The following is a 16,446-nucleotide window of genomic DNA, read 5'->3' as shown; positions in this document are numbered from 1 at the left end:
TTTCAGGTTCAGCAGCAGAGCTGGAGAACGAAAAGTGCAGCCTGCTGTGCTCCTTCCCTGCCGGACCAGGGAGAGCGTGGCGAGGGTGCTCCAGGCTGCAGGGCTCCACAGGCCGGGTGGGCCGGGACGGGCAGAGACAGGACAGGGCACGCCTTTCGCCTAGAGTCTCTGCCAGGCCTCAGCTCGCACCTGGGGATTCCCAGGGCCTGCCCCTAAAGGCGGGCTGCCATGAGTTGGGAGTTTTGGAGGTAACCGTGGCACCACATCTGCGGAAAGGATACAGTGACTTCCCCTAGCTCTGCAGAGGAAGATTCTCCCGCAGTCCCAGGTCCCAGGGCAAGGGACTTAGGGAAAAGGCCAGCCCTCCTTAGGGAGCCCATACTGCAGAAGGTACCTTTTATTTGGTCTTAGTTGTTCACTCCCCCCCTCCCCCCACCAGTTTGGTGGAAGAAAATCAGCTCCAAGACAAGTTTGAAATCCATAAATCCATATGGCATGTTATAAACAGTGGTTAAGTCAACCACTCCAGCCAAAAAATACACTCACCCAAGAATGGTGGGTGAGAACATGCCCTAAACCAACTTTGCTAGCATAATGAAAGGAGTGCTGGGGAGACTTTGTCTAGTGGAAGAGATTGTAGGGGGAAAACAGTGCTGGTCATGGGATCTGTGGTCTAAACTTAGTTTGCTATCCAGGACATACATTAGAAATTTGTAAAGCTGGAAAGGATCTCAGAGGCCATTTAGTCAAATCAACAAGCATTTATTAATCACTAGGAATACTAGGAAAGACCCCCACCAAAGACCCTGCCCTTAAAGACCTTATGAGATATTTATATTTAGTCCAATGTCTTCATTTTGCAGACAAACAAACTGAGACCCAAAGACGTTGGGTCAGTTGACTTTAAGACCTTTGATTCTAAGTCACCCTGATTTGTCTTAGACATATCAGTTATCCTCCATAGGCCTTTGACTTCCTTCTTTGTAAAAATGGTGGTGGTGGTGATGGAATAGCTTCCTGCTAGAAATCTATGATTCTAGCCTCTAACAGACCCTGCTACCTGTTAGAGCTGTGATGTGAGACAAATCACCTAACTTTTCTGAACTTACCTTATTCCTCACTTGTGAAAGTAAATACTTCGGATAGATGTTCTCTGGGTACCATTGTAAATCTAAAATTCTATCATTCTAATTACTGAGAAGTGGCCAGTGGGATAGGGTCACCTTTATGCACACTGCCATTGTGAGTTTCTGAATAATATAGTAAAAAGCCTGTACTAGAATGTCATTTGAGGATTTATGGCAAAGACTAATCTATCTCTCAGGGACCTTGGAGATTTCATGATCTCTTAGTAAAATATACTCTCTTCACTTTACTGAGTTCTCCCAAGATCAAGGATATCTTTGCAGTTGTTTCCCCACAGCCACTTTTACAAATTCTCTACCCCTTTAACCCATTATTGACAAACACCTCCCCCTTCCTTCCCCCTTCCCCTTCCCCCACTCCACCCCCCACCACCCCACCCCCCACCAAGCAAGGTAGGAGCAAACATAGAAGGGGAATATAACTGGTGGAAAAAAAACCATAGTTGGAAGAAAGTGCCTGAACCTACTGTTATTTCTTTATCTTTTTTTTTCACATGAACAGAATCTACGTTTTAAGAAGTGGTAGTTTCAGGGCGGCTAGGTGGCGCAGTGGATAAAGCACCAGCCTTGGAGTTAGGAGTACTTGGGTTCAAATCTGGTCTCAGACACTTAATAATTACCTAGCTGGTGGCCTTGGGCAAGCCACTTAACCCCACTTGCCTTGCAAAAACCTAAAAAAAAGTGGTAGTTTCATTGGTGTCCCTACTTCTTCTTCTTTGCAGAACAAAACACCTCTATAATTCAGGGAGGCTTCCAACTAAAAATGTTGTGGCTGAAAAATTCATCACTTTGCTAACCAAGGCCAAAAATTCCTTGGATCCTACAGTCTTTCCACTAGCCTTATCAGAGTGTGAATTCCATGGGCTTAGTCTTTTTAAAAATCCAGGCTTACTTCCTCTCTACAATTAGATATTAAAACATGACTTCACTGAAGGACAGAAGAGATGTGTTCTGGAAAGATGATATGTTAAATTCAATTTCAGTAATCCTATTTCAAATGCACAGGATGAGCTTGCCCTGAGAATTAAAAAAAATAGATGAAGATATCAATTTTGATGTCAATAACTATAGTGACTGGATTTAGCATCATAGAATCTGGGTTCAAATTCCAAATCTGCAACTTACTATGTGTGTCACCTTGAACAAATCACTTCTTTGCTGTAAATTCTCACACTTATAAAATGAGTGAGGACTAGAAGTCCTCAAAAGGCACTTTTTTTGGTCTATGACAATAGTGATTGATATTTATATGCAGATTTAGCATTTGCAAAGATATTTTAAATCTGAGTCCTACAACAACCTCATGAAGAAAAAAAATTACTTTAAAATCAATCAATAAATATTTATAGAGTGTGAATGAAGTGCCAAACTCTATGTCATACTATAGTGCAAACATTATATAGTTACCCCTTCCACATTGCTAGTTTCCCCATTGAGATTTTGCTATATTTCAGGTCAGCATAAGAAATTAAGTGAGAATGTTAGAGTTGTGCAGAAGGACACAGCTGACATAAGAAGTTCAACAGATGACACAGAAAAAAGTTTAAAACTCAGAAATGCATAAATACATGCATAGTATCATATGATTTCAACCCAAATTTTACAATAAGGTACTATAAATACTCTATAAAAGAAAAAGAGAAAAAAGAAAAAAATTCAAATTGAAGGGAGGGTCCAAAAATTTTGCTCAGGATTTTCCAGATCCCTGGGAGGGGGGGTAGAGGAATAGTGGGGGTGGGGGTGGAGGTGGAGGAAGGGTGCACTTAGTGCTGGCTTGCCCTTAATCTCTGAGATGTGAAAGGGATAACAGTACTAAAACGTGTTTCTTTTTAATGAAAAAAATTATCCTCAGTTGCTTATATTCTTTTTTTTTTTTTTTAGGATTTTGCAAGGCAAATGGGGTTAAGTGGCTTGCCCAAGGCCACACAGCTAGGTAGTTGTTTATATTCTATGAGGATACTAAGACTGAGAGAGATTAAATAATAATGACAGTTAATATCTATATAGATTTACAGTCCTTTACATACATTGATTCATTTGATCTTCCCAACAATGTTGCTAAGTATATCCTATTTTCTCAATTTTATGAATGAGGAAATCTGAATCTGAAGATGGTTGTCACTTGCCTGTGAGTAACAGAAAGGTTTTTGAACCATGATCTTTTACTCAAAATCCAGCATTTCATTCACTATGTTCAACTGCCTCTCTATCCTGCCATACTACTCACATTTACCTGTTTTGTCTGAAAAGTTCAGATTTTTGTATATTGGGTTTTCTCCACCTATATAGGCTTTTAAAAATGAAGGTTATCCGAATTGCATTGCAGTGAATTACATTTTCTCTGTATTCTCTCTTAACCACATTACCATTGTTATAGTTTATTTTCATGGTCTTTGCTTGCCATCTTCTTTTCCATCTTTAGCGATACATACCCCAGGAAGCAGATCAAACTCCTGGGGCCCTGCATGCAAAAAAAATTCATTTTGAGTTCTTCATTCACAACAATAATAGACCTTTTTATATTAGAACTTTGTGGTTTGCAAAATATTTTCCTTACAACAACTGGATGTGAAAAGTGGATCGAATATTATTATCTTGGTTTTAGATGAGATGAGAAACCTATAACTTAGAGAGGTAATTCAGAAGTCCCTAATTTAAATCCATGGCACTTACGTGCCACAGCATCACATTCCTGATTGTCATAGTCCTCATTAAGAACAACGGGCAAACAACAAATCGAATGTTATATAGCTAATAACTTTTGGTGCCAGGACTTCAAACGATATTTCCTAAGTTCCCAGTTGAGTGTTGTTTCCACATTAGACCTTATTTTCTACAATACTGAGTCATACACATTGCCTCCAGTTTTTGGAAACCTATTGGCAAAATGAAATAACTGAAGGTTGTTTACTCAAGAGATGGCCAGCTGATTTGGGACCACTCATGGCAATTCAATTCAAACTTCTATTAATGTTTTTCTGTGTGTAAAACATTATGCTGAGTTCTTGATAGAGTTAAAAGGGGAAAATGTACTTTAGGAACTTGTAGGCAGGTGAAAATGGAGTGTGAGGGACATGAGAGTGGGAGCGATGGGGGAACAGAGGTGTTGATAGGGAATAGGCAGGTGCACAGAGAAGTAAACAATCTAATCTGAGGGAGGTGAGAACCTTAACAATAAGTAGAAAACTCCCTAAGGGTAAGAACTCTGTCTTTTGCATTTGTAAGTGCTTTTCATTTAAGATTAATAAGACTTGTTGATTGATTGTTGATTGGATGTGGATTGAGACCAAGAAAAAGCTTCTTGTAGGAGGTGGAAAAATTATGAAAGAAGGACTCTAGGAGTTGCTAGGTGTCGAAATGGATAAAGTGCAGGGCCTAGAGTCAAGGTGACTTCTTGAGTTCAAAGAGCCTCAGACTCTTACTAGCTTCGTGACTCTGGACAAGTCACTTAAACCTATTTTCCTCTGGTTCTTCAAAGGTAAAATGACCTGGAGAAGAAAAGTCAAACAGCTCTAGTATCTTTGCCAGGAAAACTTGAATGGGATCAATAGGAGTTAGAAATGACTGAAAAAATGACTAAACAACTAAGTAGTAGTAAAGAGAGAGAGCACATTCCAGGAATATAGAAAAGCAAAAGACATGGAAATCTGGGAATGGAATGCTGGGTTTAGGAAATAGTAGAGAGAGCTTAGAGTGTGTGATGAGGAGAGAAGTGATATCAATCTGATGAAGTAGGACTAGGGCCAGAATACGAAAGGTTTTAAATAGCAAATTGAGGGGTTTCTGTTTTATCTTAGAAATACCACCAAATCATAGAAGATTCTTAGGTAGAATAGGAACAAAGTCAGACATGTTTTTGTTTGTCTGTTTGTTTTTTGGTTATTTTGGAAGCTCTGTGGAGGAAGGGAGGCCAATTAGGAATCAGTTGCAATAACACTACTGTTCATTGACATCACAAATGGCTCCAGTGCAGGCACAAATTTCTTAGTCTGTTCATCAGCCTTGAAGACAGATTAAAAAAAAATCCACCCTATAAACTTTTTTCTTAGACCTTCAGTCTTCTCCCAGTGGCATAAGTGCCACTGTATAGCATTGTGGCCCAGAAGAAATGACCTTATCTCTGTGGGCTTCAGTTTTTCTTCATCAATAAAATATGATGGTGGGGCTAAAGTATCTCTAAGATCTCTTCCAAGTCCTTGATTGAGTGACCTATAAGTCTTTCGTAGGTCAATGATATAGTGTACTGCTACTTTATAATGACTACTGAATGAGCTTAACAATACAGTCCTGTGTATATTTTAATTTCTACTTGCTGAGAAACATAAATAAGCTCTAGGAACTCCAGAAAAGTCAGCCTTCTCCTACAATAGAGTTTCAGGAAATTGAATCCCCTTTCCTCTTCCTCTTTAGAATGAAAATCAACTTTTATTTATGAATTAAAGACTCCTTAGTCTGGAAGAGAACTTGGGAGGACATCTAAGCAAACTCTAGGCACCTAAATCATATGTGGGTCTGTCCCTTTTTCTGAAAACTGCCAGAGAAGGAAGTTCCACTGCTTCTTGTGGGTACCATTTCAACTATTGACTATCCTCTTTGCCAATAAGTCCTTCTATTGGCTCACTTGTATTTCACCTACTTAACATCTAAGTATTTGGGAAGGTCATCTAATCTCTCAGAATCTCAGTTTCTCTACCTGTAACCTATCAGGGTGAGCTAGATTATGTGCATGTTCCTTTCCATCTCTAAAATCTTAGAAGTTTAAGCCTATTTTCTTTTGTTCTAACAGAGAACATCTGTTTATTATCCTTATATCCTCAATGGTAATGCTTAAATTGTTCTTTTTTCTTTAATTTGAGGCATCCCAGTTTCTTCAGGTTTTCCTCATGGGTAAGGAAGACTAGAGCTTTTTACAGAATAATCACTCAATGAACATTGCTCAACTAGAACTAAGATAGCCTGTGGTGCACCTTATCTTTGTAACTTCAGAAAGGCCCAATAATGTCGTAGTTCCATTCCTGAAAAAAATGAGGTGAAAGGAAGGTCCTTAGTGATGTCTGACTGTTTAACCTCATTTTTATTTCTTCTATGTTTTTTGTCCAGGGTTTCAGTACCTGAGACATGGGCCAAATATAGTGACAATAATATTAGGCATTCTCAGAACATGAGAGCAAACTCCATCAGGCTCCGGGAAGAAGCTGAGAACCTACTGGACAGCTCATCAGATCAAATATGGAAGCAATTTACTAATACCAACCTGGCCTTCAACTCCCGAATTGCTGAGGTGACAGATGTGAAAAATAAACTTCAATTGCAACTGGCAAAGGTAAGCAAGCTACCATTAGGACCATTAAGGAGATCTTACAGAACAGAACAAACCCTGATCCTTATCTCTCTACTTCCATCTAGTAGAAAGTCTGTTTGGAGATAGGAGAATGTAAAAACCGACCCATATAGAGTAGGTCTATGATTCTATTCCTACAATCTAGAAGTAGGTAGTTGGTAATCCAGAGTCATATTTGAGCCTCCTGCTTGGAATAGTTTGATTTAATCCATATTCCTTAAGTCTAATTTATAAATCTTCCCTTGCTTACTAATGTGCTTCATGCAATGTAGAGATTGGCATTCTGGGGCAAAGATACCAGAAACTGAGCAAAGGCACCAGAGTTTGTTGGTGAATTCCAAGCTATTCTGCTTCTCCGTTTGGTGTCCTTGTTTGATGTTTATAGGAATAAAGGTGAAGTGAAGATCTATGATCTCCCAAGTCACAGCTTCTATAACCAGGACTGAGTAGATAGATATGCACATGTTGGTACACTAGGAAATAATAATCTTTTGGCTTTAAAGGTTCCAGGAAAATGGCTTTGATTTTGGTTGATGGATTTGTTGAGAGATTTTGAGATTAAGAAATAGGAGGGAGATTGGGAATAATTTTTTTATTACATTTATTCTATTTTTTTAGACAACATGTTAATTAAAAAAAAAAACCCCAACATGGTGAGGTGGATAGGGAACAGTCACAGAATAGAAAAGACTTGGAGTCAAATCCCTGTTACCTACTGGACACGTGATACAGGGCAGGTCACATAACCTCTTTGAAACCTAAGACAACTTTAAATTGCATAGTTATTGAAGGTCAGTGCCAGTAAAGGGGGGTTCCACAAAAGAAATTTCTAACATCACTGAAATCACAGGTCCGGACCCCACCCTACTCCTCTGCCAAAGATGACAATAAAACCAGTGCTTTTTGTTTTAATAAGCATTTAGTTTGATACATCAAACGTGGTTTAGTATCATATTGTATTTATTACCACAGCACAAAGTCTGGGTGGGGTTTTTTAATGTTTATTCTATTTTACTTGGTTGGTTATATAGCTGTGGTCTGCCTTTAATGGAGAGAAATAAAAATATTTTGAGTCAATCTTTTTTTTTTCTTTTAAGATTTCCACCACTCCAATTTCAAATTCTCATCTCCCGCCACTGAGTTTCCCATTGCCTCATGGGTCTGATATTAATCTCAATTACTTAATCACCAGCTGTTTTGCTAATAAGTCAGTGCCCAGAGTGAATAAATTAAGTTCTAACAGGACCTGTTTGCCATTTGCCAAAGAAAGAAACAAGATAGGGTTCAGGCCTCAGCTTGGCATTCTGTTGATGATTATCAGTTTTTTGCTCTTCTAGATAAGGAAAAAAGATATTGAGTGGGGTGGGTGGGTGGAGAATGCATTCAGTGTTTCGTCATTTCAACAGTTCATTGTTATTGTGAAATTTTAAGTATCTCTTTTAAACTGGTATCTTTTATTAAGATTGGCACCTCTTCCTTTCCCATTGATCTGAAATGCTGTCTACATCCTGAAAAAATAGACTCTCAACCCTCCACTGTCTTGGAAAGTAATTTATAGCTTCTAACTGGTGATGTGAACATGATTTTCAATGCTAGGTTATGTAGAATGGAAACTATGAGTGTCTTAGGGATTTGATGTTGCAGCAGATCTGGAACCATCTGGGAACAGGCAGAGCTTTGAGCTAGGTTACAACTTGGGCAGTTAAGTGGTAAAGTGACTAGACTGCCAGACCTGAAGACAAGAAAACTCTTGTTCATGTGTTTAAATCTGACCTCAGACACTTAGCTGTGTGATCCTAAGCAAGTCATTTAACCCTGTTTGCCTCAATTCCTCATCTATAAAATGAGCTGGAGAAGGAAATGGCAAATCACTCCGGTACCTTTGCCAAGAAAACTTCAAATAGGATCAGTCACAACTGAACAGCGCAGCTCATATTTGAGAGGAAGTCCTCGACCACCAAACAAACCCTCCCTGGCTCATTTCCCTGGGTTTTCATCCACAACCTAGCATCAGCAATTTTGTTTCTTTCCTGGGGCTTCCTGTTTACAAAAGGATGGACTGCTCCTGATTTGCTAAAGGGTCTGGGAAGAAGCAGGATACCCAGGATCAGAGTGTTATAAGAGAATGTAGAGAAGGGCTTAGTATTTACTATCTGACAGCCTTGTAGCCTCCTCCTGTCCAATTTCTATAGGCTACTCAACTCCTTAGCAATTCTTTCCATTGCACCCCCTCCCCACTCAGTTCTCTTCTATTGCTGACAAACTCTATACATTTCTCCTTAACTATTTCTTACATTCCTTTCATCCCAGGGGCTCATTGAAACCTTGCTTTCTTCTGATGAGACTGCATCCCTTGATACAAGGCTTATATTCCTTGACCTATACGTTGCTACCATTAGTCCACAGTTGGCTGTCCTTTAAAAGTTCACTTAGTCCTGTCAGAGCCTTGTTGTTGCTATCTCTGAACCTCTCGGTCATTATTCCTCTTTCCAAATAAGTTTGATCTCTGCCTCACAGACTTCTTCACCTCAACTCCTTGCTTTTAAAATTTAAAACATCCTGGTCTTTCTGTTGCTTAATCTCCTCAACTCTCTTGACCCCAGTCTCCATTCTACCCCAGATGTGCACAGAAGTGGTCATGCTTTAAAGCACTCCATTACCTTCCCTCAACTGAACTTGCCCTCTCCCCCAAGTGCTAGAATTACTGTTTATTATGCTCTCTTGGATTGCGTATGTACCTGTAAGGCACATTTTGGAACTAGGCTTTTGCTTGAAGACATTTGGCCTTTAATAGTTCCTCCATTTGTGGTCTCCAATAAAACTGAGGCCAAGCAGTACAGAGCCTCTCTGGGTTGGGTTTCAGAATGTATTTGACTGCTGTTGGGAAAAGACTGATAAGTCTCTAGGCTAAAATAGCACAGAACTACAAAGTATGTAACCAGAGCTGCTGCCTTTGAGGAGAGTGACTGACCTGACAATTGGGGCTTGTGGAGATCACAGATGGACATCTATGAGAGCTCCTTCCGCATGCATCTAATTACCCAGTCTGGATACTCTGCTGCAAGGTCCTTTGGCACAGAGGAGGGCATGTAAGGTTGGTATCTTCAATGAATTTCTAGTTATACACACAGGCATTAGTCTGGGTTGGCATTAGCTAATACCTGAACATAACCTATCTCTAACCCTCCTATCTCACACTCAGATTATTTAGAGAACAAAGCTTCCTCCAAGAGGCAATTCACAGTCATCTAATTCTTTTTTTTTTTTACAGTCATCTAATTCTAAGGAAATTTGATCTGAGTTTGATGTCCAAACTCACATGCCAAACAAAATATTCCAAGTCTCTTCCTAAGAGGAATCTGGTTAGCTCATTCCCTTAAAAATGCATACATTCATACATATATACATATATGTATGTATAACACCTTCCCAATTTGTGTAAAATGCAAACTCCTTTCTCATTTCTGTTATAATTCAGCAGCTCTTCTGAATCACATCATAATTTCCCTGCTTTTGTTATTAGCAATATGAAGCCCTGACAGCATGCACAAGGGAATCATAATAAACATTCCTGAAACTTAGCTAACATCATGTCAAATACATCAATCTAGCTTCTCATCTTCTAAACTCCCCACCTCCTAGGTGGTTTGAAGTTCCAAGTAGTCAGAAACAATAGAAGAGAGAAGATAAGATGCAGCAAAATTTGTACCCATCTTTGAGAAGGACTGGGACACCAGGAAAAGAATCAGAATGTTTTTCTTCTTTTATTCTTTGTCATCCACAACTCATGTTTAATTAATGTTCATTCAGGGATTGGCATAGGATTGATTCTTCCAAAATGGAACAAAACATGGACTCTACTCTTGAAACCCATTCCTTCCCAATGGGCTTGGGGAAAGCTGGCAATAGCTAGGTGCTTATTGATGTTGTTTATATGACAAAATTTATTAATTTATATAACCTTTATAGTTTATGACTTACATTTAATCTTTTTGTTAATCAAAATAACACTGTCAGACCAGTAGTAGAAGTTTTGCTTTTTTCATCTTATTAGGAAGGAAGCAATGACTCAGACAGATGATGACTTGCTGGAACTACTGTGCAATCAGTGAGTGGTAGACTTGAATTTGAATCCTATTCTTCTGATTCCAGCATAGGGCATAGAGGGCTGGTGCTCAAAATCAGCAAGATTTGAGTTTCAGTACTATCTCAGACACATACCAGCTGTTTGACCCTGGGCAAGCTACTTAAATTTTGTTTGCTTCAATTTCCTCATCTGTAAAATGGGGTATAATAATGGTCTTCCAAGATCATTGCGAAAATCAAACAAGATAACATATGGAAAGCACATTGCAAACCTTAAAGCACTATATGTATGGAAGTCTAGTTATTTTGGGGTGTTGTGGTATCACAGATTTGGAGCTGGAAGATACCTCAGCAGAAGGCTAGAAGAGATTTTGTGTTCTAAAGTCTTCTAGACACTACCTCCACAGTTTCTTTATGTCTGTCTCCAATATTCTACAGACCCTACTTTAGATATCTTAGCATTACATGGATGGATTCCATAGAAGTATGCATTGTATCCAATAATTATCCTATGTTCTCACTGAGGGATCAGCCCATCATCTTTTCTAGTCCCATATCTCTTTGATGACATTCCATTCTTCAGTAGTAATACATTTCAGCCTCCTCACACCCATCTCTCCATTGTCCTTTGAATGAGCCATAGTTTTATTTATTGAAGATTGTGGAATTTTATGACTTTATAGTATCATTGGTTGAACATAGATGTTAAAATGATTGGATTTTATTTCTGGAGAAAGTTCAGGGCCATTAAAAGCACCATTTAGTTCCAAAATGTTATCCAGATATCTTCTCTTACTCAATTCTGGTTCAACCTCATTATCTACCTATATGTCTGTTCAAGATAAACTGATGAATGTCATAGGTTGGAAATTGGGCATTTTTCTTGTATGTTTTCCCCCTTCTGGATCCTTATCTCTATCCTCCTTTAGAGGATCTATCCAGGATACTGGAGACTTCCACAATATTTTATGGGTGCCATTGCAGTATATAGACTTTCCATCTGTTATCCTTTATCCTTACTATGTAACAGGTCACTTCCTTTTCTTGTCATACATTTTTTTGATGATGTATTGCCACTTCTTTTGCACAAGTTACCACTGATAATGTGCTGTACATACCTTACTTACACATATCATGAGTCTCCCCATTGACCTGATATCTTGATTCTTTCTTGATTATAATATTCTAGTATTTGTAAACATATGGAATTATATCTTGATATTTGATGGACCTGTGATCTCACTGCTGCTGGTCCTTCCTCCAACACTACACAATTTCAAAAGATGAAGAGGAAGAACTCCATCATGTGCCTGGATATCCAAGAGAAATCTTCCCACATGATGGAGTTCTTCCTCTACATTTTTTGAAATTGTGTAGTTTCTGGTTGAGTATGTACTGAGAAAATTTCTGTAAAAAACTTTACATAGTGCCCAGCAGATGTTTAGAAATTCTTAGTATCTTGTTTCCATTCCCTCTCTCCACTTGATCAGTGATTCTTTATTCCTGCTGCATCTTCTCAAATCACTTATCTCTCTGATGGCTTCCTTTATACTTCTGTGATTTGAATGTGAACAGCAAGATGACCAAATAGTTGCTTTCTACCAACTTTTTTCCAATTTCAAATCCTCAAAAGAAAAAGATGATGTATAGATATAGAGTAATTGCAGTTGTGTAATCCATAAGAAAAGAATATAGAACCCATATATAAGGTAAAAATCTCATGAATTAATATTGGAAAACTTCTCATTCAGATTTCCTACCCCTAAAGAACTCTGTAATTTCTCTCTCCCAATTTGCACACACAAACTCATAGATTTAAAACTCATAGGCATGGCTATAGGACTGTCCCACAGTAATGACTCCACCTAAATTCTGTAAGATGTAGCAGATACTTATTCTTTCCAGCCACTATCAGCAAGGGAGAAAGAGGGAGAGGAAAGACTGACAGAATTTTCAGGAAGGGCAAAAGATTAGCAGTGGATTGTGCCCAGAACTACCAGCTAACAGAACACTTTGATGGGCTATATGAAAATGATCCTGGAAAACTTACTGGGGACTGTCCTCTACCCCAAGAGGTTACTCTGGATAGAATCCCAGGCCTATCCAATTCTAATATCCCCTTGCGTGAGGCAGACCCTATCTACACAGCACTTCCATGAACCAGAGGAGACCAAAAAAAATTCTCCAAACTGAGTGACTAGCTTTGAGTACAAAAGAAAAGTTGAAATTTCAAAAGTTCAAGAGAGAAAGCTTAAATAAAAAAAAACCTAGCACAACAGCAGAGAAAACAGAAAGGTTGATAGAGACAGAATGAATAATGTTCATTTGAAATCAAAGTATATTGAACAAATATTATATTAAAAAGCAAAGAATGAATATTAACCAATGAAAGAGAGAAACCCTATGAGTTTCTTTGAGATAGAGACAATAGCAAAAAAAGTAAGACTAGTTCTAAAGAGAAAGCTCTTGAAAGAAAATCTTAGAAGTGAATTTAAGAGAGAAATCAGAGCTCTTTATAACAGAATTACAAACATCAGAGTAGGAAAAATTGAATACATAATGGTGAAGTAGAAGCTCTGAAAGAAAGAATAATTGATTTACAATTTAAAAATACTAAAGTGGAGGAAAATTTGGCAAATGATGATATGTTACTGTCTTCTACCTCCCACCACATATCTTTCTGTTGCCTTTTGAATGACTCACAACCTTAATTCTTTGGAGAGTGTAGTATTCCATAATTAGCAGTTATATCAAATAACCAGGAGAATGTTGGTGTTAAAATGATACTTTTCTTCTTTTTTTTTGTCAGCAGCAGTTTAAGATAATTGAAAATTCAGAAATTCACCAATGTAATGCAGTCCACTCTGTTTCTATTCCTTTATGGTCCCAGTTTATCATCTATCAATAATGTTTGTACTGAAGGATTAATTCAGTAGGTTGCCCATTGAATTGCATATATATATATTATCTAGGCAATATTAATTCTTTATTAAGGCTAAAATTAGCTATATATATATAATGTTAAATCCTATGAAATATGACTGTAAATGCACATTAGGTATAACACCCATTGCTTGATTAGTAAAGGAAAGTTCCTGGAAGAGGGAATATAAATAAAATAATAAATTAAAATCTAAATGATATTGATGATATTGATAAACAAATTAAGACTATGGATGGATTTACAGATTAATGGAGAACATAACATTTAAAATTAGGAGTGGAAAGAAAGTTTTAAGAGTTCCTAAATGAGATCCAGAGTTCAAAAGGGCATGAATTCTAACCTTAAAAGGAGGCTTTTTATTTGGAGGCTCATTTTAGCTTTTGATTTTCAAATGACCATCAACACCAGGAAAAATTTCACTTTCCTGTGAAGGCCAAATTCCTCCATAATTAACCAGGCAAAATGCCTGAGAGGGCGAGGGGCCCTGGTCCTCAGATTCAGTTTGTTCTCTCAAAGCCAACACAGGCTATTTATTTAACTCAGTCTGGAACCTATTTCTGAATGAGAAAGTCTTTTCTGCTCTGAAAGCAGCCAGATTTCTTCCAGAACAACATGAGTATAACCAATTCATTTCAACCACTCTTTCTAAAAATGACATATCCCCTCCTAGGGGATATAGACAAAGGCACAAGAAGTAACTCCTGGGAAAGAGGATTGGGGGATATCCTGCTACTAGGGTCTTTCATATTGTTTCAAGTGTCAGATAGATTAATTTATTCATGTGAGCATTCAGTTTGACATGAGAACAGTCACATCCTGAAAAAATAAAAAGTTTTCTTCATCCAGTCTCTTCTCCTGGGTAGATAATCTCTTCTTCACCATTCCTATCCTTGTTTAGTTCTTTTTAAAATACCATTTCAACCCAAAGAGTTCAGTTTCTGCTTCTGATGAGCCTTGGACAATGTTAACAAGGGTTTAACTGAGTGTTTGAGTCTGGTATTCCCCCATAGTAGGTATCTTCCCTTGTTTTATTGTTCAGTTGTGTCTGACTTTTTGTGACTCCATGAACCTTATTGTACATCGGGTTTTCTTGGGAAAGATCCTGGAGTGATTTGACATTTCCTTCTCCAGTGGATCAAAGAAACAGAGCTTAAGTGACTTGGTCAGGATCACATGGCTAGTAGGTATCTGAGATCAGATTTGGTTTCGGTTTTCCTGACTCCAGGCCCAGCACTCTATTCTTTGAAGCACCTAAGCTGTTCCCTACCCTGATCTTCATCCCAATTAAGTATCATTATCTTTTGGCTCTTTTCTCAGCTAAGTGTATCCCCTTCCTCCCTTCTCTATCTCTATCTTGTCTCCAAGTATCAGTTGCTATCCCTAAGATCTCCCTATCCTGCTCTGAGCACTCTTTTACTTTATTACCTCTCATTTATATTTAGAATGGTGTGGACTTAGAGTCAAGAGAACCTGGATTCAAATTCTACCTAAGATACTCATTCTTAGTGTGACCCTCAATAAGAAACTTTACTGTATGAGCCTCAATTTCCTCATTTGTAAAAGAGGTAGTAAAAATGCTTATCTCACAGTATTATGGGGAAGACCAAATGAGAGCACTTGCTTGGCTGATTTAAATTCTCTCTCTCTCTCTCTCTCTCTCTCTCTCTCTCTATATATATATATATATCTATATATATATATATATATATATATATAGATATGTTTTCTAAGTGTTCTTAAGCCTATGGCCTATATGAGATTGAAGGCTCTCCAAATGATTCACCATTTTGGTTACTTGTTCCCAGTTCACCAATTTAACTTTTCTTTTTTTTTTTTTTCAATGAAAATTAATCAACATCCTTCCTCCATACAAAACTGGCTCCTCTTCACCAGGACAAATCCTTGTTCTGTCTTCCATTTGGAATGTCCTTACCTTTTCTCCCATTTGGTATCCATATAAGAAGTCTTCTCTGAACAATCTATTTATAATATTATAGAAAGGCAGTTTTGGGGTAGTGGTTACCAAGTTGGTCTTGAAGTCTAGGTTAGACTATGTGACCTTGGCTAAGTCACTTAACTTTGAACAGTGCCCTAGGTAACTCTTTAAGCCCCAAGCGCAGAGCAAGTATATTGACCTCAACTGGTAGAGGGAATTCCTCTTCACCAGTTCCTTTATGCCAATAAAATCTGGAATGGTCCAAAAAATAGTCAAATCCTAGCACTGTCAGGCACCTTAGAGACAGCAATGCACTGGTGAATGTTTAACAATCAGGTTTCTGAGGAGGATAAAGGCATGTACAACAAATATACTTTTAAGTTTAATCTGCATTATTATTGAGATTTCTTCTATCACTTTTTAAGTCTAGACCAGAAATCATGGAGAGACCCATGCTAAGAATTACTTTTTGTTATACCACTATTGTAATGCTAATTGTCTTGCAAGGGCAGTGAGGTTGTAAACCAGATGAGACTTCTTCCTAGCAAAATAATTCAGACATGGGAGAAATCAGGGACTGGACTGTTTCCCCTGTATTCCTTGTATTACATGTGGCACTACAGAAGTCTTGTATTAACTGAGCTGCCTAAAATTCTGGGTGCAATGAACCTCTAAAAATGTGGTTGTGGCAAATACACGTCAAATGACCAGTGGTGCTTAGTCATTGTCAGCACCTTTTGAGATTTTCCTGGTTGACCTTCTTAAGTGAACCTCTATTATAGGCTTGGGATCCTAATAAAACCATTTCAATAAAGGGTAGAAATGATTTAGCCAGTAGCAGTCAATGTATAAAAGACCTGGTAGAGGGGAGAGTATAGACCACAAATTTAATCTAAGTCAACAGTGTGATGTAGCAGCCAAAAAAACAAAAAGACTACAAGAATAGAAACAGAATGTATAGATTAAAAGAGTCAATATTTTCAAAGTAATCTGT

At 38.0% G+C, this 16,446-nt stretch overlaps 1 protein-coding gene across 2 annotated transcripts in view; it reads left to right on the top strand.

Annotated features, from left to right (window-relative positions):
* The window catches only part of TEKT5 (tektin 5), a 59,367-nt gene that overhangs the window by 12,050 nt on the left and 30,871 nt on the right, over positions 1 to 16,446 (top strand). For both annotated transcript variants that reach the window (XM_074195927.1, XM_074195926.1), the window contains exon 5: positions 6,246 to 6,468. In XM_074195927.1, coding sequence (XP_074052028.1) covers positions 6,246 to 6,468 — 223 coding nt within the window. The remainder of the gene's footprint in view (positions 1 to 6,245; positions 6,469 to 16,446) is intronic.

This window comes from Macrotis lagotis, chromosome 8 (genome assembly GCF_037893015.1).
Source record: "Macrotis lagotis isolate mMagLag1 chromosome 8, bilby.v1.9.chrom.fasta, whole genome shotgun sequence".
NCBI classification, from domain to species: domain Eukaryota; kingdom Metazoa; phylum Chordata; class Mammalia; order Peramelemorphia; family Peramelidae; genus Macrotis; species Macrotis lagotis.
The sequence above is the reverse complement of the archived record's forward strand: the minus strand, read 5'-3'. Positions and strand labels throughout refer to the sequence as shown.